Source organism: Haemorhous mexicanus, chromosome 1 (assembly GCF_027477595.1).
Source record: "Haemorhous mexicanus isolate bHaeMex1 chromosome 1, bHaeMex1.pri, whole genome shotgun sequence".
Classification (NCBI taxonomy): domain Eukaryota; kingdom Metazoa; phylum Chordata; class Aves; order Passeriformes; family Fringillidae; genus Haemorhous; species Haemorhous mexicanus.
This window is the reverse complement of record NC_082341.1, coordinates 123,962,071-123,984,985: the sequence shown is the minus strand read 5'-3', so window position 1 is coordinate 123,984,985 and position 22,915 is coordinate 123,962,071. Positions and strand designations below refer to the sequence as shown.

At 38.1% G+C, this 22,915-nt stretch overlaps 1 protein-coding gene across 13 annotated transcripts in view; it reads right to left on the bottom strand.

The window, feature by feature from the left end:
- Positions 1 to 995: 995 nt before the first annotated feature.
- Positions 996 to 22,915, bottom strand: part of CSPP1 (centrosome and spindle pole associated protein 1) — a 61,962-nt gene continuing 40,042 nt past the window's right edge. For 11 of the 13 annotated variants that reach the window (XM_059861702.1, XM_059861719.1, XM_059861668.1 and 8 more), the window contains 13 exons: positions 22,497 to 22,609; positions 21,269 to 21,418; positions 19,877 to 20,023; positions 19,025 to 19,129; positions 17,881 to 17,947; positions 16,293 to 16,413; positions 15,453 to 15,598; positions 14,761 to 14,901; positions 10,940 to 10,995; positions 9,603 to 9,666; positions 6,048 to 6,163; positions 5,739 to 5,889; positions 996 to 1,774 (listed from right to left, as the gene is read on the bottom strand). In XM_059861702.1, coding sequence (XP_059717685.1) covers positions 1,560 to 1,774; positions 5,739 to 5,889; positions 6,048 to 6,163; positions 9,603 to 9,666; positions 10,940 to 10,995; positions 14,761 to 14,901; positions 15,453 to 15,598; positions 16,293 to 16,413; positions 17,881 to 17,947; positions 19,025 to 19,129; positions 19,877 to 20,023; positions 21,269 to 21,418; positions 22,497 to 22,609 — 1,592 coding nt within the window. In that variant the 3' untranslated portion in view covers positions 996 to 1,559. Of the gene's footprint in view, positions 1,775 to 5,738; positions 5,890 to 6,047; positions 6,164 to 9,602; positions 9,667 to 10,939; positions 10,996 to 11,073; positions 12,756 to 14,760; positions 14,902 to 15,452; positions 15,599 to 16,292; positions 16,414 to 17,880; positions 17,948 to 19,024; positions 19,130 to 19,876; positions 20,024 to 21,268; positions 21,419 to 22,496; positions 22,610 to 22,915 lie in introns of those variants that run through there. The other 2 variants (XM_059861676.1, XM_059861769.1) reach the window with 2 other exon arrangements.

The following is a 22,915-nucleotide window of genomic DNA, read 5'->3' as shown; positions in this document are numbered from 1 at the left end:
TGATGGTCTGTGGCAGTTACGAAACTTACTGCAGTGAAATGAGGGTGGCTTTTTAGGGAAACACTTCATGCTTTTCCCAGGGGAAAAACTCCAATTAAAATTAAGGAAATAATAATTAAACTGTAGGTAGTTAGATGAGGAAGAGAAATTCTGCTTCTAGCCTGGAGTTGGTACAGTGAATGTGTCTTAAACTTCAATTTGTGAGGCAACTGGAGAGAGCCATCAGGGTGACAAAGGATAAAAGCCGTAAGGTGGGCTTTGGCATGAGAGGGTGGTTAAGTGTGTTATTATAAATCATTTTCACAAAGTTATTTCCTCTGTCTCTGGGAAGTCCAGACTGAAGCAGCCATGCAGCCCAAGGTACCTGCTCCAGCCCAGGTCAGGGATTGCACCAGTGCCCCTGCTTGAGTGGCCAGAGCTGTCAGACCCAGACTGTTGAACCTTCTTACTGTTGTGCTAGAAAATCAGGGTAAGAATTACCCTGATATGGCAAATCCTCTCTGGGAAGGAACGTGCTAAGCCCAGGAAGCTCAACGCCACACAGGTTTGAAAGTACACCTGTCAGCAAACATTGCCTGCCATCATCATGGAACTGCTGTAGCCTACAGACAGTTGACAAAAGCTTGAAGATGGCAGTTGTAGTAAAAATAAAAGACCTTTGTAAAAAGTTCTTGCTTTCATCAGTGGTTTATTAGGGTCATTTTCTCCCCTGTTGATCAGATTTAGGCCTCTGGGTGGGAATTTCCTAACAAAAAGGAAAGTTGCAGCATTACCCCTGCTTTACCTTGGTTGTGTAGCTCACTGAACTCCTAAAATCTTGCTCCATGTCCTTCTTGCTAAAGCTCTGTGCTCTCAGTGAAGAGATTTTCCATGTGTTTTTATTTCTTTGGAGACAGCTTTAACACTCCAGTTTGTTCCTGAGTAAATAAAAGCTGAAGCAAATCACAAATTCAGAAAATTGAAGTCGGCTTTCACAGTTTTTATAACAAAAATAATTTTAGTAACAAAATACTTTATTAACTCTTCAATCAGAAACATAAATATATTCAACAATATCTGTATTTTCAGCACACAACAAGTTAGGGAATGTAAGACACATTGTTTATAGTCATTTTTTTTCCATGAAAGTGTTAGCTGCGCTTTCATGCGGGACAGCATTTATCCTGTATGAAAACCAAATGTCCTTGTTCAAGTTACTCTTTGGGTAAAAACCTAATGCCCTTCTGCTCTTGGGCTGCTCTAAGGCCAGAAAGTTTTGGAGTTTGACTATAAACCTAAAAAACATCTTTGATTTACTATCAAATTCACACACACCACACTCTGGTTCTGAGGCTGAAACTTAAGTTGCGTAAAAAGTGCAAAAGCTGCCAAGCTATTCCTCCACGTCCCACGTCACGGAATAGAAAACATCCCTGCGCTCCATCTCCGTTCCACTGCAGCATCCGATCCTTTATTATTGCTATTTGCAGTTACTCACACAGCTCCTCACTCTGCACAGGGAGAGAGCTCTCTCTCCCTGCGGCATTCCCTGGCAGGGCCGAGCGCTCTCCCGGGCGGAGTCAGCCGTGCGCGGTGGAGAGGCCGTGCCAGCCCAGCGGGAGCGCGCTCTCCGGGGACAGCTTTCCTGCGCTCGGCTGCTCCGCCAGCAGCCTCCGCAGCGTGGCCGACGTGCCCGGCCGCAGCCAGGGCTCTGAGGCCACCGTGTCAGTGGAGCTGGCCTGGGACTGGGCGCGCTTCAGAAGGTCGTCCACGTCCCCTAAGGAAATGTCATCACCTGAGAGAGGAGAGCAACACGTGTGTTAGACTGTCAGACGGACAGAAGCTCTTCCCGTCACGACACGGGGCAGGACTGGCTGCAATCAGTGCAGCAATAATGCTTTAAATGATATATACAATAATGCTTTTAATTGACATTTCTACTTAGCACAGATTTGCTGATGTTCTGGGGAACTGGGCCTCAGTAGCTCCCCCCGAGCAGCTCAGCGAGGGGATAAGGATACAGGCAGAGGTGGGTGGACTCGGCAGAGGGTTCTTGCTTTCCAAAAAACTTCTATTTAGGGAGAATCAAATCTGTCAGTGCCTGCGTGCATAAAAATGCATGTGAAAATAAGGCCATTCAATTACACTGGCCTGACTGAACCTCGTATAAAGTCTCCTACTGAGGAAGAATTGTTTTAACTTGGTTTAATGTTAAGTGCAAATGCAAGTGAGCCTGTGCATCACAGCCCAAAACCTCAGTGAATGTCATGTTGAAACTGGCTAAGTTGGGATCTTCCAGCTACAAAACAAGCCCCACCTAAAAAAAACCAGAACTGCCTGGCCTGTGAACTTGGGGTCGTTATCACTCTGTACTCTACTGTCACTTGTTTCAATTCTGTCAGCAATTATACATACATCTAATACCTTAAACAAATAGTTCTTAGTGTGGATTATCAAACAACATACATTTTTACTATATATGAAAGGGTATAAAGATATAAGTTTCTCCATGCTGTTAATTTTTTGGCTTCATAGCATCTAGTTTTTTACATACTTAAACAAAACAAAACAAAAAAAAAAACCCAGCAAATCCCCTCTATAACAAGTGAAAAATGCAATATTTTCCTCTTAAAACTGAAGCACATCAATGCAGAGGTTCTGGTTTCTTGGTGATAAAGGTGGGCAGAAACATGTTTAAAGACTCTGGAGTAGGAAAAAAAAAATCAACGTTTTTGCAGAAACATCCTAATTCAAGCAGAACAGAATTGTATATTCTTTAGTGATTAAATAATTCACCTAAGCAATTAATAATGCAATTTAAGTATTTAGATGATTTTACAAATTTCAGGGTTTTATTCTGCAAAAATGATGACTTTTAAAAATGAGAATTTAAACCAAAGCTTCTGTGAAGATTCTCATTAAAAACTGAAAGTTGATGGTCTAAGCATGGGTGTGAGAGCCCAAGGCCTGGAGAAGCAGCAGGCAGGTGTGCAGGGGTGAAGGGAAGGACAGAACTGCACAACCCCACACACACTGGGAACAAAGGCTCAGTTTCCCTCTTTGTCTGTTAGGTGGGATTGCAGGTTCTAAAACAAAATGCCAAATACTTTTTGTTCCAAAAGAACTTGGCAGGAATCATTAGTTCTGTCACATCACACAGACAGTGATCTGATCCTCCTCCAAGCCCTCCCAGTCTGGTTAAAACTTGTCTGCAACACTAGAAGTGAGAGCAGACCTCCCTCTCTCTAGGGCCTGTCATCTCCTGTGCTTGCAGCTGGCAGAGTGAACCTCTTTGTCTCCTCAATCCTGGGTCAGATCAACTCTGCCATGGGTTGGAACCTACAGGTTTTTGCATTTGTAGGTTTAGAGGGGTTAACAGCACACAGCAGGAAAAGTGATACCTAAAGAAAATAATTTTCTGTTTGCTGCTTTAAGAGATGATACCTAGCAATAAAGATAAGGTTGTTTAGAGACAGACAAACTGGGAATGTCCAGGCCAGAGGGCTGCATTTCCCCACGCTTAACTACTTCTGCCTTTAGCAAAGCCTTTAGATCTGGCAGATGCCAGAGGCAAGATCAGCTGTTGTGCCAGAGGTAAGATCACAGTGCACATCACTGGATCAGACTCACTTGGTGCTGCTTTTAGAAAGCACAGCTGATCAGCTGCACTGCAGAACTTCTTCATCATGAATTTCAACACTTCACACACTCCCTAAGAAACTGTCCTTAATTGGGACACACATCAAGAGTCTTGATAATTCAGTTTGCATGTGTGGAGGCTGAGGGTAAGGAAAGCTTTTCCTTAGCATGAAATCCTACTTTAGAAATGGAATGGAATCTGGATTCCTGCAGAACACCAACAGCAGCACATCCTGTGTGCCCAAACCTGTGAGAATTCCCTCTTCTGTATCTGAGCCTGCTCTTGTTTATGCCCATAGGAACACACATACATTGCTTGACAGAGACTCCATCACCCAAATATTCACCAAGTCTACACTGATGGGAATTTTTTTGGATGGGTAAAAATGGAGGAGAAGGCCTGACTCCTTTTGTCTAATTTTCCAATTAAGAAAACAATACTAGGATGCCTTTAGGATTCCCACATCAGTCCCACAGGAGAAAGTGAACTGCTGAGAACAGAGCCTCCTCATTGAACCAGATCAGCTCTTAGAATTTAGAATTTATCAAAACCTGTGAATTACCATCTCTGATCATTTCAAGGGAAGATAATCAGGTTCCTTAGTTATATGTTTGAGAGATTTGTTTTCTCTCAGCAGTGTCTCTGAAAGCAGAGGAGAAATGACAGTCCTGGCTGCTGAGAAAGCAAGAGGATGCCACAAGGGCTCTTTAAAACTGTTAGGGAAAAGGAGTAAAAAAGCTTGGCTTCACTCATTTTTTCTGTAACATCCCTGAGCACAAGGAGGGAACAGGAGGGCAAGCAGCAGTGCAGCCTGAACAACCACAGCTGAGCAAGAGGATCTACTGCTGCCTTTCCAAGAGGCACAAATGCCAAGGATGAGTGATGGGTCCCCATGTGCTCCAGAGAACAAGCTACATATAGACATGTAAAAATATATATATATATACACACACATATCAAAATTATATTTATCTAAAGGCTGAAGCTCTGGAGGCTGTGACAAACAGAAGGCAAGCAAAATAAAAAGTGTAGTGCATACCATATGAGGTGAAATTACAAAAGAGGTGAAATACAACAAAGAAACTGAAGTAGTAGTAGTTCACATAGCAAATATATCTGGGTGGAGTAAAATTAGTAAAGATTTTATTTAGATTATAGAAGAAAATTAGTATGAATAGGGTTTATTTTTTAGTGACTTAAAACCACAGTGAAATGCTTAAAACAAACAAAAAAAAAAAAGATGAAGTGCTTGTAAGAGTACCCATAGCAACAGAATCAAAAATACTGCCAGCATCTGTACTCTCTTTAAGTTTATAAAAAGGATACTGATACTGTAATTGCCTAGACAGCATAGCAACTACCTCCCCAAAAAAAGGGAGATTTCAGACTCGTATGAAAGAATCATTAGCACAAAGTGTATGAACTAGGTCTCAGTCCATGTGAGAAATTAAAGGCCATTAATGGTTGCCATGATTGGTACTTCATAAACAAAAGGGATCTAGATCAGGCAGCCAGCATTTGGAGATGCTCCAAGGCAACTCCCAGCACCTGATGTAAGAAACTTGGAATAAATTCAAGCGTGTGTGCAGTGAAAGAGGTATCAGTATCAAATACTCACATACTCAAATACTGAATGATCATTAATATTAACAAACCCCTAGAAAATCAAATTAACTAGAAACTGAAGTACTTCAGTACTCTGGCATATCTTCATGCTGGCTGGACCACAGACATCTGACTCCCAGGAATGCCAACAGACTCACACAGGCACCTCATCATCATTCACCACTTGGGTGTTTTATTTCTTCCCACTGCCATTCCAGCTGTGCAGCTGGATATCCCCATCCTGCTGCCCACACTGCAGTGGTGCTCACAGGACAAGTAGGAGTGGCTGATCAGCAGGAATAAGAGAATCTTTTCCTATTCTCCTCCTCTAAACTCAGTCTAAACAAGTTGTGTTGAGGCATGCTGGGGAAGCCATTACCAGCTACAGAGCTCTATAAATAACTCCTGTGTTTGATCTGGTTGTTCACTGTTCATGAAGCCTATTATTATTAGTTCCTTTAATTATTGTAATTACTTAGTGTTCACCACATCACCTCTGCTACAGGGAGCATACCCAAGGAAGGAGATTTCTGCTGGAGCTCAGTCAGTCTGTGCAGTCGCTCCTCGTTCTTGCCTTTCACCTGGTCCACGTCAAGGCTGAAGTTGGAGTGCAAGGAGAAGCTGTCAGGCTGCAGCAGCTGCGTCTGCCCTGCTGGAACTTCCTCCTGCAGGGAATCCAAAAATGCACAAATCCTTCAGTTAAACAGCATCCTTTTTTTTATAAAAAGGGCAAATAACTGCACGTGTGCTCCCTCAGGAGCCATAACACGGAGTCGCTGTGGAAGCACAGGAACCGTGTGACGTTACATCTGCCAGTTCTTACGTGTACAGCACTCTCCAAAGCTCTCTGCTTCAGTCGTCTCCTCTCCCTTGCAGAAAGTGGATGCTGTGGTAATGAATTCACTTCTTCTAAGGCAGAAAACATTTCCCCATTAGCACCTGGAAAAACAGGTGAAATAATTTTCAAAGGAATCGAAATACCAGAGAGTGCTCCAACCTGTTTATGTTTTGAAAGAAGCCAATATGCTGTACGTGACTCCATCACAGGAACGTATTCATTACAAATCTTGTTTATACCCAGACCTTTAAAGCAAATCAGTACTCAAGTGAGCACAGCCCCTCTACTTGAAAGGGAGAACACTTGGAAAATCAGAGTCATAAATAAATTTGTTACATGAAATACATAACAACATTACATGGACTGACAGTGTTACATGGAATATGGTAACACAAAATCTATGCCTTAATCACACATCCTTGGTCATAACTCTGCCTTTTCATGTAATAAAATGTTAGCATCTGTTCATACAAGAAAAAATAACTCCACTTTTTGATCATACTTGTATCACATTACAGTGGGAGGAGTTTAATCTCTTTTTATAACACACATGAAGCCTAAGGTCATGTCTCTGCTTCACACCTATTTCCCCCTCTTTTGCTGACTCTGGAAACTCAAACACAAACTGTTTCAAACAAGTGCTTTTGTTTTTTCCTCCAGGAGCAGTAACCCCAGCCTGGGGCTGGCTGGTGGCTTTGCTGCTGCTTGGTGCAGACAGTGGGCTCTGTTTCCTACTGCAGTCCCTCTGGCATCTTCAGGAACAGAGCCTCCCAGGGAAAGGAAGGACTCTGCTCAACAAAACCTCTACAGAATCCACTACCATCAACTCCTTGTGACAACAAAGTCGTGTTTTGGAAAAGTGGTTAGTCCAGTATATCCCATAAAATTTAAAAATAAAATTAAAGGACAAATGTGTGTAAATTCTAAACATAAGAATTAAACAGTTATTTTGATTGAAAATTTACATACTTAGGTTTGAAAAATAAATTTGATTGATATCAAACAAGTTCAGAATAATAAAAAGAGGTCTTTTTAAAAAGTCTTTTCTATTGTCAGTTGTTTTTTTCCCTAAAAATACATTTTTTATTCTTCTCTCATCTTGTCTCTTTCCCAGTTTCACTAACAGTACTCATGCTCTTACCACAAATGTTTCAAATAAAAAAATCAAAGCATAATTTTGAAACAGTGTAAGGCTAACAAATCATTTATCAAAATTCCAGCTACAAGACCAGTTGAACTTCACTATATTCAAAATTGTGCTATTACCTGGAATATAAAAAATGGTTTAACAGTGTGAATTTGTCACAACAAAGGATAAGCTTAAGAATTTATTTGTACCATTAGTGTATCATCAGTATCAGATGCTACCTGTTCCTGGTAAGCATCCATCATTCAGATTCTGTTGCACAGAGGTGCTTTTAAATCACTGCATTAACACTAATGGATTCTAGGGTTTACAATGAGGCAAAAAAAGGAAAAAAGAAACTAATTTATTTCTAACTGCCTCAAACACTTGATTTCTAACTGCCTCAAATTTCTGAGCCCTAGGATATAAACTCATATGTATTGCTGACATAACAGATGTCAAAATTGAGTTGGATTTTAAACCCAACCAAAAAAAAACCTCAAGCAAAACAGAGGGTAGTGTTACACTCCTTTCAGGAAATGCCAAACACTGTTACAATATACCCCCTGTATTTCACCAAAGACCCTCAGACCATGTGAGCAGCACAACTCACAGAGAAGGCAGCCCACAGAGAATGACAGTTTTTATTTTTAATTCAGGGATGGAAATCACCAGATTAGTATTCAGCATGTTAGTGGCTATTTATAAAGCCCAAACAATGCAAAGGATAACACATTTTTAGTTAATGCATACAGCTCTCTATTGAAGAACGTGGTTTTCATCAGCCAGAAATGATCTGGGGGGAAAGGAAAAAAGGGGGTGGGGGGGATAAATAATGTGTTAGGTTAACTCAAACACCTCACTAAACTGCAAGCACCAGGTGGATGGGAAGAAGAAGGGAAAGGGTGAGAGCACTATAAATATCATGAACCTTAGGAAATAACCAAGAACACTCCATTTCAGAGCTGGCAGCCTCACAGCAGATGAAAGGACACAGTTCACAGAAGGCACAGGTTGGATATTTATCCACACAATAATGCTGATGGTGAACAGGGATTCAAAAAAGCTAATTCCAGTTGGCGAAAGACAGCCTGTGAAAGGCCCAGCTTAGCAAGGCTTATGAAATGCAATCAGCCACAGCTCAGTGGAAGCTGGAAGAGCCCTGCATGTCTGCTCTACACCTTGTGTTCCTCTCCATGAGCCTGTCCTGGCTGAGATGGGATATTTGGCTCCAGCCTAGACTGGTGGGCTCTCCTGAGGCATCCTTTCACCACTGGGCTGTACTAATACACAGTAATCCTTAACCTGAACAGGAAGGTATTGCAGACTACAGGGAGAACCAAATGCACTGAACAAGGCTGAAAGCCCCACCCTGTGCTCTTCCCAGTGCCAGGTTCTACTCTGTACTCCAGGACTTGCATGTTAACAGAATGGGCTTGAATACACTTCAAATGAAAAATTCTGCTTTTAACCAAAGCCAGAGATAATAATCATCAGTTTATAGAAACACTGTTTCATTAAAAGTACCTGCTTCACTCTACTGCATCTCCCTTACAGCAAAGAATAAAAACCTTGCAAGATGATTTCCCATAGATGACTGAAAGAAATTTCAAGATACTGAAATTCCTGCTAATGGAAAATAACATGTAAAGGCCTGAGCTGGTTGGGTTTTTCTAGTAACTGGAAATAAAACAGTACTTTTACATCCATGCATATAAAGGTTGAATAGAGACATTACATGAGGCAGTCTATACAAAAATCTTTAGAAAACTAAAAATCTTCTGCTTCAGATGATGAATATGAGACAATGTCTATAAGTATAATGTTGCAAGTGAAATGAAATAAAATGTGAACAGCAGAAAAGTGACCAATTTAGCATGAATTCCTATTTTATACCCATATAATCATACTTAAAATCAAGCATGCTTGTAAATCAAAAGAATAACCATGAAAAGAATCGCTGACTGTCTAAGACTTTTGTATTTCACTGTGGACAGACTAAAATTGTAAGCTGTGATTGTCAATAAATTATTTGCAGCAGAACAATAGAAAAGCATTGCCAATGCTACCATTGTAACACATTTCCTGAATAAATATTAGCTTTTCCTTATCCAAAGCTGGGAAGATGTCAAAAAAAGCCCCTTGACAAGACTAACTTCCCAGACAAAGCATGAAGAGCAGAGAAAGATGCTTTCTCATGAAAAGATGTAAGGTGGTAAAGGGCAACTAACTGAGCAGCAGCATCAAATTTAGGTGTCATTACACAAATTTGCTGCAGTAAAATTTCATAAATCTCTGCATTTTAATTTGGAGACATAACTTCCTAACAGTAATAATCATTTTAGAGACACAGCTTTAGACTACATCATGTGTCTGTACACCCACAACATGGTTAAGGGGAGGCAGAAACTCACCAATAAAAGCACTATCCGATTCCAACAGTGAATTTTTCTGGAATTCATTAGATTTGTTCCTAAACTACAAAATAAAACAGAAAAAATGGAAAGTCAGAGGCTTTAATACATTTCTGGGGCCAAATGACAATTAATGTAAATTAATTGCCAAACTTCTGCAAAGCAAAGAGCAGCTCTACAGTGTTAATATTCTACTAACCCTGACTTTGTGGTTCTAAAACCCAATACATTTTAAAAGAATTTTTATTCTTTTAAAGCATTAGGGTTTGGGGTTTTTTTTTACTTTTCAGTATAAATCCCATTTGCTGAAATTGCCTACACATGACAACTGTTATGGTAATTTGTGTAACACAGACATTTCCATCAAGAAATTGATCTGTGTCACTCTGCATAAGGTTCAGAACAGTCAGTGCTCAAAGTAAGCTTTGCACTTAAGGTTTGTATGAAATATTGATCAAATGAAGAATGATTTCTTATGTTTAACTTATCCCACCACATACAATCTTTGACATTACAGCATTAAAATAACAAATTTCTACATCATAATATCAAGCACTAAGACCAATACTCATAGTTGCAACCATTTATTACAGAAATCCTACTGAGGGATAATTTATGTTGAAAACCACTCTAAAATCAAAGCAGTAGAAACCATCAGAGGAAACAGAACAAGAGAAAACAAATCTTTTACTGCAAAGCATTGCTCTGAATGATAATTTCAGGCATTAAATTACAACTATAAAGTGCATTAATGTGATTATTTTTTAAAATAAAAACTGTTTCATTTCTGCATTTAGTTACAGTATTATCCTTGAGGTCAATGCCTTTGCTGTTGCACAGTCTCCTGTCTTTCACTGCTTCACATTCCCATGAAATACAACTGAACTCAGTTATTCAGTATTTGGGATTAGTGCAGGATTCTAATTTGATAGCACTTTATTTGGCTCTTTTCACCAAGTCAGAAGACAAAAGTTGGATCTGAGAACAGATCCAATTCTTGACTGGCCAAGTGCATCACTTAAACCACCTGAATTCAGAGCAACTGCTTCTGGCTTGGCTTTTTCTACTAATTCTCAGCAGCAATCTAACATCATATGAATATAAAATAAGTACCAATGAATATAAAAGGAAGAGAGTTAAAGAATCAGGCCATCTCTATATACAAAGACAAGCAACTTGTATGTCAAGTTTAAAGAAGCTGTTGTTGGTGTGGACCAGAAAAAGAAGTAAATTTGTTTGCTGTCTTGTTAACTGTCATTTTTTTCTCCAAATCAGTCAAAGACACAATATTTCTCACACTTGAAAAAGTAATAAAATAAAAAACCTTTTATTCTTACCAGACCCATGGTTTGTGGGTAGCTGTCCAAAGCAGAATCCTCTTGATCATCAAAAGCTACACAGACAAGAGACAAAGGGACAGGGTTGACATAAAAATAGTTAATAAAAAACCATATTTTATCAGCTTATTATTGCAAAAATTAAGATCAGTATGCATTACATCTTTAAATATACATAAATTGTGCTGAAGGAATGGGTTTTTAAAATGTTTGAATGCAACAATTATTCCAGTTTCCTTATGTAAATTTAAATAGAATCAGAGAAATCAAACAGAAATCTGTAGTTTATTACTTCTAATCTGTGTTTTGGCTCCTGGCAGGGAATAACAACCACAGCAGGGACTGCAGAAAGCCCCAAGAGTAAATGTACATTCAACATGCTAAGCACACCACACTTCCAGCCTTCAAAGAGAAGTTGATCCTGACAGAGATCATTTCACAGAGGAGAGTGATAAGAATTTATGTGCTTTAATCTCAGGATAAAAATCTCAGTTCTGGAGAGCACAGAGAACCATCCTGAAAGTTAAGCTAACAATCACCCAATGCATGCTGGAAATGCAAAGAAGCAGAACTGAAGTTACTTTTCTTATTTAGTTTAAATTTTCAAACAAAGTATTTCAACAGATTGGTTTTGAGGCAGAGATGCAAGAAACAGCACTTTACTCAGTGTGTAGCTGACCTTCTGTCCAGCATCAGAGCACTGTCAGTCCTCCTGGCCTGACGCCCAGCCCACTCCTGTCACACTGCTCCAGTGTGAGCACCCAGCACTGCAGCACAACAACATCAAACCTGCTCCTGGGGCTTTCCCTCACATCCCCCAGAATAATAATCATCCAGAAGTCTGCAAAACACTGCCTCCTTTACAGAGACACAGCTAGCATTTAAAAACTTGGCATATTTAAAACATTGATTTCTCAGTTTATAGTTTCATTAACAGTCAACATATTCCTCTTTCACATAAAGAAAAAAACAAACAGAGCAGAGGGAAAACTGTATAAAAAACATGTAAGGCAAAAAACACTTACACATAATGTGGGAAAGAAGGTATGCCTTTGCCACAACAGCCATAACACATTATTTCACCCACAGTATAAAAGTACATCCTGCTTTAATCCATCTTTCTTTCTGCCTTAAATCAGACAATAAAACCACTCATCTGTTTTCAGCAAGAGGAAGGTGATGTATTTGTCTCTGAAGAAAACAAACTGGAAACAGAGAGATGGCAACTAATTCTCTTGCTAGGTACTCAGTGACAGACTACAAAGTTAAATTATGTTGTTAAGCAGTAGGAGAGAGAAAAAGAAAAAGCTGTTTAAGGAGCCTCTAGAAGCATCAGTAGAAAATACTTATAAAAATCAGCTGCCTGTGTATCAACTAATCTAACCTAACCTGAAGAGGCCTTTTCTCAGATGTCATCATGGAAGCCTACATTATCTATAAGCAGAAGTCTCAATGACTCCATGTGCTTGAAATTAATGGAAAAGGCAAATTTGCTTTCTAGATGGTGGAGGATTCTCTGCAGAAAACAGTAAATGAAAACTTTCTCAGACTGGTCTATTAAAAATATTCTAATGTCAGAAAACCAGAACCAAGCCCCAGAGAGATCTCAGCTGAAGCCAGTGAATTATTTTTCAGCATTTCAGTCAATCTCATAAAGAGGAAGACTGAAGTCAAGCCTACACATTCCATTTAGGCATTAAAAGATACTCACAACCATATCATTAACACAGCATGTGATACAGATGTGCTTATTTGCAGCTGTGATGTTCTATTATCCACCAGCAATATGGCCCACATTGCTTGAACACCAGCTCATCTGTCCAAGATAGAACAGGGATCATCTTTAACACTCAACAGGACACTGAACAAAACACAGCTGTCACCCTTCACATCTTGCTGTCAGACCTGTTGATCTTACAGGTCTGGCAACAGCTAACAGGTGCAAGCCTCAAAGCACCAGTGACCAGAAGAGGCATTCAGTTTTTCCAAAGCAGTATGCAAAAATGTAAATATTTTCCTTCCACGTGTGCTTGGTTGTATTTAATGCCCAACTTTCACCTAAAGCTAATAAATCTGAGGAGCAATTTCATGGGTGACTGTAGCAAGGTGGGGGGCTTTGGGAAGATGCCAGGGGATCCCCTGTGCTGGGCACAGCTGTTGCCACAATGGAGCTGCTGCAGGACACAGCAGGGTCTATCAGTCATGTTTGTGATGACTCTGCAAACAAATTTGAGCAAGAGCAAATCAAAGCATGGCAGCAGGACTGACAGATCTATGAGAAGCAGCCCTGGAGCCACCAAGCCAGAAAAGGAGGAGGAGGAAGTGCTCAAGTGCCAGATCTGAGATTCCCCTGCAGCCCCTGAAGGACACTATGGTAGACCAGAAAGGTGCAAGAAGACAGAAGCAGCAGAGAGAAACTGCTGTGTAATGGCCAAAATGCCCCCTTCCCAAGCCTGACATCACTCATTGCATCACAGAGCTAACTTGGTACCTGGGGTGGTGCTAAGGAAGGAGAGCAGGGACACTGAGGATGAAGGAGTGAAACTGGGCACAGGAAAGGGGCAGAAAAGGTGCAGGCTTCATGCTTTTTATTTACTGCTACTCCAAGTCAGTAATCAAATATTTAGGCTTATAATAATTACGTTAATTTTCCCCAAGTCAGGTCTGTTTTGCCCACAACAGCAGCTTCTAAGAAATCTTCCCATGTGCACCTTGGCCAACAAGCTTTTATCTTCCTGTTTTCCCAAAGGGCAGGAGTGAGGAGACATAAGCAAGAGAGCAGCCATGAAGGAGTCTGGCTGCTAGCAAAGGCTAAGCCACCACAGAAATAAAGTTACTTTCTCTTCAAAAATTTAGTTAGGCCAGTCTGAATTACAGAGGTAAACACTTTTCCAAGAAATCTGCATCTTGCACTCAAAACTGAGTTCATTTGTATAGCTTTAAGCCACTCTCATTATAATTTTAAAACAACTTCTAAAACAACTGGAAATACTGCTCTTTCATGACTGTTTGTAAAAGATACCTGAATGAACCTTACATTTGGAATTAATTGTAGTATGCAAAAAAAAGGGACAATACATCTACTTTTCACTGCTTCTGCAATATGCAGCCAAAATATTTTCCATGTTAGGCTGCTATTGTTTACTATCTTAGGATCATCTCTATTTAGTGATACATGCAACATTTTCCTTCCAAAACCTTCAAGTAGTTACAGTATCTCACATGTGGTTTCTAAAGCAAAGGCTTTTTATGGATACAGGTTTCTGAAACTATAAAATAAATCAACCCAAGATAATGGAAATTAAAAAAAAAATTCATCCATTAAAAGGAGACCAAGGTGAAGGTGCACTGGCTGTATTTTGAACCATTCACAGTTCCAAGTCATCCTACTTCCTCCATCAGAACTCAAGAATTGCTTCATGGAGCTCATCTGCTAACACTTTTTTCACAGTTCAGCAAAAGAGTTTCACTATTCTGTAGTTTTCTCCAAGAAACAGTAACAAAACCACTTTTCCTTTAGAATTTTTGAAGTATGAGGCACCAGTTAAATTACTTTCAGGGAACCAAAGAGAAACAGTCACAAGTAATTGAGAAACCCCAAAACTGAGTACAACACCACAAAAGCTCCCCCAAACACTCTGTCTTTTTATGTTTAGATTACAATAGACTTTCAGTGTTCTGGTGTTTTGGTGTTTCATACTGCAGGGCTGACAGTGCACTTGAAAGATGTAAAACTAGTGCTTAGTGGGTTTTAATTCTTATCAAATACAAACCACATCATTTCAAAGATTTTTGTTTACCTCAGAGCATTCATTCCTTACCTTCTGTTTCTCTCCTCATTCTCATTTTGTCAAGTTTCCTCTGCTGCTCCCTCAACAGTGCCTGCTGTTGAATCTCTAGAGTCTGGTCATCTTTTGGAGGATCAGGATACATGTGCCTCAAGACCATACGTGTTTCAGGATCTAGAGCAAAGAGATGAAATTTACATTGATTCCCTAAATTAACATTTCTGAAAAGCATTTTTAAAGAAATATCTAAGTCATTGAAAAAACCATTAAAAATAATAGTGTCAACAGCCAAGAGGATGAGCAACATAGCAATGATTTTACAATTTTACTATATTAAAAATACATCTTTTCTGGTAAAGAATAAACAGAAAGTTACACAGAAACATTATTTGTTGGTTGGTAAAATAGTCAAACTCAGTCTATTTTCCGTAATATCATGGTATCAAATGCACAAGAAGTTTGAGCAGCAGGGACAAGAAGACAGGTCAGTGCTCTGAGTGATAACACAGTGTTGTGAGGCCAAGAATTCCATGGAATGGCAGGAACAGCCCCCCAGAGAGATACAGACACACAAACAAAATACTGCCCACGAAGGGCATTGCATGGGCAGCAGCTCACGAAGAGCCTGATTTTTATTTTTGTCTTTGAATCCTGCATGCAATGTAAAGTGGAGAAGGAAAATGTTTCCCTACCCTTCTTCATCAGTAACAAGAAGATCTACCTGCCTTTGTATTTAAGTTCATTAAACTCCCAGATATTCTGTACATTGACAGGATCTTGTGCCTCCTTCAAGGAAGGTCGCCGAACCGGAGCCTGCAGACGAAGCCTGGCCATCTCAAATATGTCCCTTGGATTCTTCTCTCTCCTCCTGCTGGACAGGTTTGTAGAACAAGCAGAAAGCAATTTAACACCACACTATTAATGAGTTGGATGGAAAGATAATATTGATAATGTTCAGCACTTTTATCTTTAAATAAAGCTATCAAAACAGGAAAATATATTTGAAAGTAATGACACTGCATACTGTGTTATAAAAAAGAGATAACCTACTTAAAATAAAAAAACCCTCATACTTTAAAGAGTGGAACTAAGGCTGGTAATTAGATGCGTCTTTTCCAAATAATTGGTATGATTAGCTAATGCATTTTGGAAGAAAATCAAATTTATTAAATAAAGAAAATATGATTTTTCAGTAAGAAAAAAAGTACTTCCACAACAGTACAGTATTCATGAGCATATTCAGCAGCTATAGTACTGCAGTTTACAGGCACAAATTATGCCCTAGAAAAAAAAGGTAATGAGATATAATTCTGCCTTAGACATCTGTTTTAGACCACTCTTCAAGACAGAGCATTGCAACTTCCTATCTCACCAACACAGCCATTCTTACAATAAATTTTAGCATGAGTCTTGGAAAAAACCCAAACACATTAAAAAAAAAAAAGAAAAAGAAATTATATACAAGTTCTACCTTGGTATTTTCATTCTACTCATGTATATTGGTCAACTACACAGTTAGTGCCTGTGAACAATCTAGCTTTTGAAACAGAAGATTAAATTCTTACCGTGTAATTGGTACATTATCATGACTGGCCACATTTAGCAACTGCTCCTGCAGTCGCCTCTCTTCACTACGAAGCTGTTTCCTCATCTCTGATAATTCATTGATCACATTCTTCCTTTCCTCTGGAATTTAGCACAAACAATTTAAAAATAAGTCATGTCAGAGCAACTTTGCTGTCTACTTACAAATGTAAGTAAAAAATAAAGGGAAAAAACAGATATGAGGAAATGTGAATTTTAAAAAGGACTGTACAAACACAAGAATCACAATATTTAATATACTAGAAAGATCAGAATTTATATTTTAAGACAGCACAAGGATGAGAACCCCTGAACAGCAGAAGACATACAAATGTCACTGGAAATGTTTTGCTGTGTTTAAAAAAGGAAAAGCTATGGAATACAAGTGGGTGTAGCCAGCAAAAAGGCTTAATTTGAAATATGCAAACCTACATAGTCCTCAGATAACAGGAACTGCAGTGGTATCTGCAAGCACTCAGTATCATTTTTTTTTCCCTGACTCAAAAGTTGATATCTGTCTGCCTAGTGCAGATTCTCTTAAGTGGTCAAGAGTTCTAACTTCAATTTTTACTACATGCTTATGTTGACTTTTCAGACCTGCTTTGGGTCTATGCTGTTTTTTGTGGTCAGGATAGCATTCCTCCACAAGTTAAACCAGTTTCAAAAATTCTTCATTTTCCAAATAACATACTTAGAGTTGGATATTTGATTGACTTTTAGACTTTAGTGTCCAGAACTTAGCAGGCAAGTCTTACTAGTTTAAATCCTCAGAAAAGAGACTCAGTTTATATGTCTTTATTTCTCTCTTGACAGAAGGTGTGAGTCAATCAATTTCCAAAGGCTGAATTAAGAAAGACTCTGTCTTCCATTTAGTGGAAAATCCACAAGTCCCTGGAATGGCCTCAGGTACTTTCTGCTGCAGGCTAGCAGCATTTGTAGGACATCACTTACATTTTATTTCATCACACTCACTGCTACATTTACATATACAAGTACATTTCTTATATACTTGTAAAAAAAGTATCAGCAGAAAGATTACCTCTTTCCACTCACAAATTGCCAGGATAACTAATATTAAAAAAAAACAAAGGAGATCCTTCCACCACATCTGAATTTTAGAACAACCAGTGAAAGCTAAGAGGAACGAGGAGAGGATTAGGCAGACTAACAAAGGTAGGTAGAATTTAAGAATTAGAGCTGCAATGCTCTACACTCTGTTGATCTAATCTTATTCAGCCAAATCAAAACTTTCCCATTTTGCCATATTCTGGGCACATTGGTACCACACTGTTCCAAGAGATCCAGCACTTCCCACGCAGACTATTCCATTATCAGAGTTTTTTACAAAAATATATTTCCTTACGATGACACATAATGAATGCATTTTTATTTTGTCTTAAAAATTTAGACATACCATAATAATACATTAATAGTACTAAGAGAAAGAAAACACCTAGACAGAAATGCAAACTTTAAAGGACTCTTCTTTTGCAGGCAAGAAAAGGAACTGTAAGAGAGAAGAGTTGTGCTGTAATAGAAAGTGAGCTTGCAATGAAGACAAACACCCACCTAATGAACGCAGCTGATTTCTTCTAGCAGGGACAGGTGGAGAAGGAGCTCTGGGCTGTGGAGGATCCTAGTGACCATCACCAACATGAAATGTAATTTGTAAAAGGAAGAAATTGCAGTACATTTTATTTCCTTGTTTTACAGCTAATTTACATTAACAGCTGAAAGTCAGAAAAGTAAATTTACAGGTTGTGAAAGCCTAATGTTTTTTTAAATCTGATCTTTCAATGTACAATCCAAATTACTATGACAATACCTATAATGCACTATACAGAGCTCTAAACAAATCTATTCCAAGTACTGCTAAAGAAATAAACTGACCTACCTCCACAGCATTCTTCACATTTAGGAAATTTAGGGATAGCAATGGTTTAAAGTGTGACGTAAAATATTCTCTGAAACTGCACTATTAAGTATTTAGCTCAGTTCAGACAAAGAGTAGGTAAAAACAAACAAACAAACAAACAAACAAACACACACTTTCTCAATAAAAAGACAGAAGTATGGTCTTAGATTCAAATATCATAAGCAATTATTTAATCCACTCTCTTCTAGGAGAAGTTTATTTTAAAGGCCAAAAAAGCCCCAGAGAAGACTATCAAGTAAAAGAAATGAGAGGTCTCAGTACCATGACGGTAAGTCATTTGTAATGCAGAGAAGAAGTAAAGCATATTAGGAGTAATAATATTCTTGTACTTTGAAAAACAAAGATTACACAAGAATGTCACTAGCTACAAATCAACATTAAACTTCATGCCTGAGCAAAGTTCTTCTGTAAGTGAAAATGATGAGCTGCTAGATTATATGTAAACTTTCTTATTCTAAATCTTGAGACCATCAGACCCCTGGTAAGGGTCTGGACAGTGTATGTCCTCTCTAAAATAAGGTACTCATTCCCAAGAAAATGCACATGCAGAAAAAACCCTAAGGTAACACACCTCCAAAAAAAATTCTTCAATACTTGAAATAAAATGTAACCTTAAATTTCAGAGCTCCAAGACTGATTAATGTAAAGGCTGTCTCGTTATCCATGGCATTCTAGTAATAACTGGCAAACTTGAAAAGCCTGGCATGATTTCATCCCCAGAACTGTTTTAAATAAAGCAGTAGAAGTTTGCTCTAACAATCTAGTGCTATAACATACTTGTGCATAGTAAGACAGGCGGCTCTCAGCAGAGGGAATCCTCTCCTCTTTTCTTGTTGATTTGTTCTGCAGAGCGGGAATGACGGGTGAAGATTGTCGTGACAACTGCAGGGAGGAAACCAAGACTGAAACTGCATCCCTACAGCTTCTGAATAAAGTGTTATTTTGGACAGGCAAAGTTTTGTTAGTGTTTTCCCTTTGAAGAAAGAAATGTTCCTAAGTGCATAAAACAACTGCAAAAATTATTTCATGTGATTTCTGTTTTCTACCTATTGAAATTTTAATACTTTTTTTCTATGCTGTAGGGTGGGATTTTTTCTTAATTTATATTTCAGTTATATATCTTTTTTCCTCTAGACACTTCCTTTATATCTGTCTATTTCAGAGAAATTACAGAAATTTAGTACAAATTTTATAAGAGAGTTTTATAATTTACTTAGATTTTGTCCATCAGAATTCTATGTGATGGATTTCTTACATATCCAGATCAAAGGAAAATAATTAAATTACCAAAAACACCATTGGTTAAGATGAACAGTCCTACCAGCCCTCCAATAAACAATTTTATTTATATTTATACCTCAGCAAATTCAGGTCACAGTATTTCACAGCAGATATAAAAAATCAACTATTGAGTGCAGATTATTAATCTTACTTTTACTATTTTTTAATGCAAATTTAGTCAACTACATACTACTACTGTAGTATGACTGATTTTTTCTCTGTATATAAGTATACTGCAGTTTGATAAACTGAGAGAACAACACTGAAGGTAGAGGCCTAAGAAATCATGTGATTTCCTTAAAATCCAGTTATTTTTAAAAGTTTTCTTAGAAAGTCACTTAAACATACCATCTTCTTTTCCTCTTCCACCTCTTCTTTCTCAAAATATTGTCTAAGTTGTTCCTCTTGCTTTTCTTCTTTTTCTTTTTGTTGTTTTTCTGCCTCTTTTCTCCTTACTTCATCTAATTGAATTACTTCTTTATTTTTCAATCTTCGCTGTAACATAATTAATACATTAAAAAAGACTCAATTACTAATTTGTTTTCTTTCTCTTTGAGAAGTTAAAATTACACATCAAAGTGATTAGTATGAAATAAAAAAGCATATTTCATTAGTCTGACTTCAAATATCCAAATTAAAATATATCTCATGCAAATCTCAAACAGCAGCAGCCCCAGCTTTGCTAACTTCATTAAAGAGAATTCCTAATAACTCCTATAAACACCAGTTTGTGACCCCAGATCTGCCATCAGCTAAGGCTAAACTGTAGGAGTCATTTCCAAAAATTAGGATTCAATTAAAACATACTGCAGACATGCACCACACTATCACAAGACCACAGAGAAATGACCATCTGGTTTCAGTTTTAGTCGTGTGACTGTGAATAGCAGTGACACCAGGTAGCTCCCTACTGTCTGCTACAACAGCTCTGGTATCCAGAAGACAAGGGTCATCCAACTAATCTGCTCATACTAGGGAAGGAGAATTTAGAACAGAAGATAAATGTTCTGTCTTAGAAATTTTCAAATGCTACATCCTAATCTTATCTTCCATAAGCCCATAGGGCACTAAAAGACTCTTCCTTCTCTAATGGCCTTGTGTCCTCTTCCTACAATTATTTATTATATTCTAAATAATGCAAATTTATTTTTAAAAAATGAAAACCCAAGAAATAAAAAATTGGGGTATGAATTAAACCCATGGCTATTGATTTAGGTTTGAATTTACCTCCATGAAAAGTATTTACTAGATCTGCTTGTCATTCATCCAAAACAAACAGTATTCTTATCTCAAAGATATCTCCTTGCCAGTTCAAAAAAAGTCTTTACAAAATACTCCTGCATGGGTACATTTTTCAAATAATTCTATGAGAACTAGATTTAAGACAAAAACTGGGAGGATATTTTTTTAATTCACCAGTTTGATAAAGCTTTTTATTGGCCTCACCACCAATTTCTTTTAGAAAGGAGGGCACCACTGTCATTTATAAAACTACAGTTTTTTTCTTGAAAGAATTAACAATATTCAAGTTTGTAGTATAGCATGAAGAGTGAGAAGGATGAGCTAGTTAATGGGGACAATCTTGCACCTCTCCTCTGCCTAATGCAGACCCATTTACAAGCAAAGACCACTTCACAGGACACTTCTTGGCTTACCTTCCACACAACAAATATTACAAAGGGTTAGTTTGGAAAGAAGTCAGTTAGGATGGAAAGAAGTCAAACTATCAAAATACTACACCTCCTCATCTTTCCTCCTTCTCTCCTCTAGTTCCTCTTCATATGCTTTTTGAATTCTCATCCTCTGCTCTGCGAGTCGTTTTTCCTCTTTTTCTTCTTCTATTCTAAGTTTTTCTCGCTCTGCTTCTTCCCTACGTCTCTTTTCTTCAATCTTAAAAATAAAACAAAGAAGTATTCAACTATCAATAGGCAGTAACAACCTGATTAACAACATTTACCACCATGATTTTTGCAGTACCTACTTGCAAAATCAAAAGCTATATGGTGCAACTGAAAGAATCCTAGAGTCTGTCCTATATTTCAGCTTCAGAATTCCCTTAAAATGAGATTCTATTTTACTATTTCTTTTTGGACATCAGAGTCACCCCTCTACAGAAAAACTACTTATAAACAATACTAATAAAACCAGAGTATTTCCAAACACTTGCTCTGTTCAAGATGTGCTGGAGTAACACTTTTATTCACTGGTTACATAAAGGAAGATGGGAAACCAAAAAGATATGGTAATTATCTTTTCCATTCCACAATTGCAGTATTATTAGGCAAAGCACTGACTTACTGAAGCAAAAAATCTGCCCATTCTTTAGTCTATTTGGCAGCCCTTTCACGGAAAAAAAACCCTTGATCTTTTCTTTTCAATAGATCCACATCAAATACGGTATGACTTTAGTAGTGTCTTAAATTAACTATTATTTCCTTGATAATGGTATTTAATTACACTGATATTTAATTCCTGCAGCATAAGATTAAATGTGAAATATTACGGACAGAAGCCATAAGCTGGTTGAGGAACAACCAGGTTTTACATACCCATCAATAAATAACTACACTATGACTGATCACCATTCCATTTTGATGAACATGAATTTTTGTCACGTAGACCTCCAAGGACAAATATCTTGGTTTCTGTAGTCATTTATGTATGCAAACCTGTACTCTATGCACAGTTTCAGAGCTCAATACCGTATTTAGAGAGCTGAATTAAAAAAAAAAAAATAGAGCCTAGATTAAAGAAGCCAACTATTAAGAAATGCTTGTCTAAGTGATGATACTATGTAATCCAAAATCAAAGAAACTCTGTAGTATGTAGCTTTTAGTACACCTCTTGTGTGCAGAATTGGCTGTGATAGCACAGGTAAGGTCTTTGGTGGGAAGTGATGATTTACTCTGAGTGCAAATCCTCTTTTTACAATTTATTTCAGTGGATGATATCTGGCATGAGCATTCACCTGTAGACGCAGGAAGTTCTTGTAGGATTCCTGTCGCTTAAGCTGCTCTGGAGATGGAGGTTCACCAAATACATTACCTCGAGCAAAAGGAGAGGCCTGTGCAAATGTAATACCTAAGGGAAGGGAAAGGTTACAGATAAAAAACAAACTAAAGACAGGAAGCCAGAGTGAGGAAGGGGGAATCCGAGCCGCTTGCTTCAAAAGGAAGCTTACGGTAGTCGTAACTCAAGGCTATAGCTGGGCTTGAGAGTTCTTATATTTTCTGCCTGCAATAATTGCCAGGTTTTAACCATTTAATACCATCCAAGTGAGCTGCATTTCTACAAAATAACACCTACTAAAGTCACCTATTCCATTGTTCAATCTGCAGCTTAGTATCTAAGAGCATTACCTGCAAATGAATTAGAATAGCAAATACT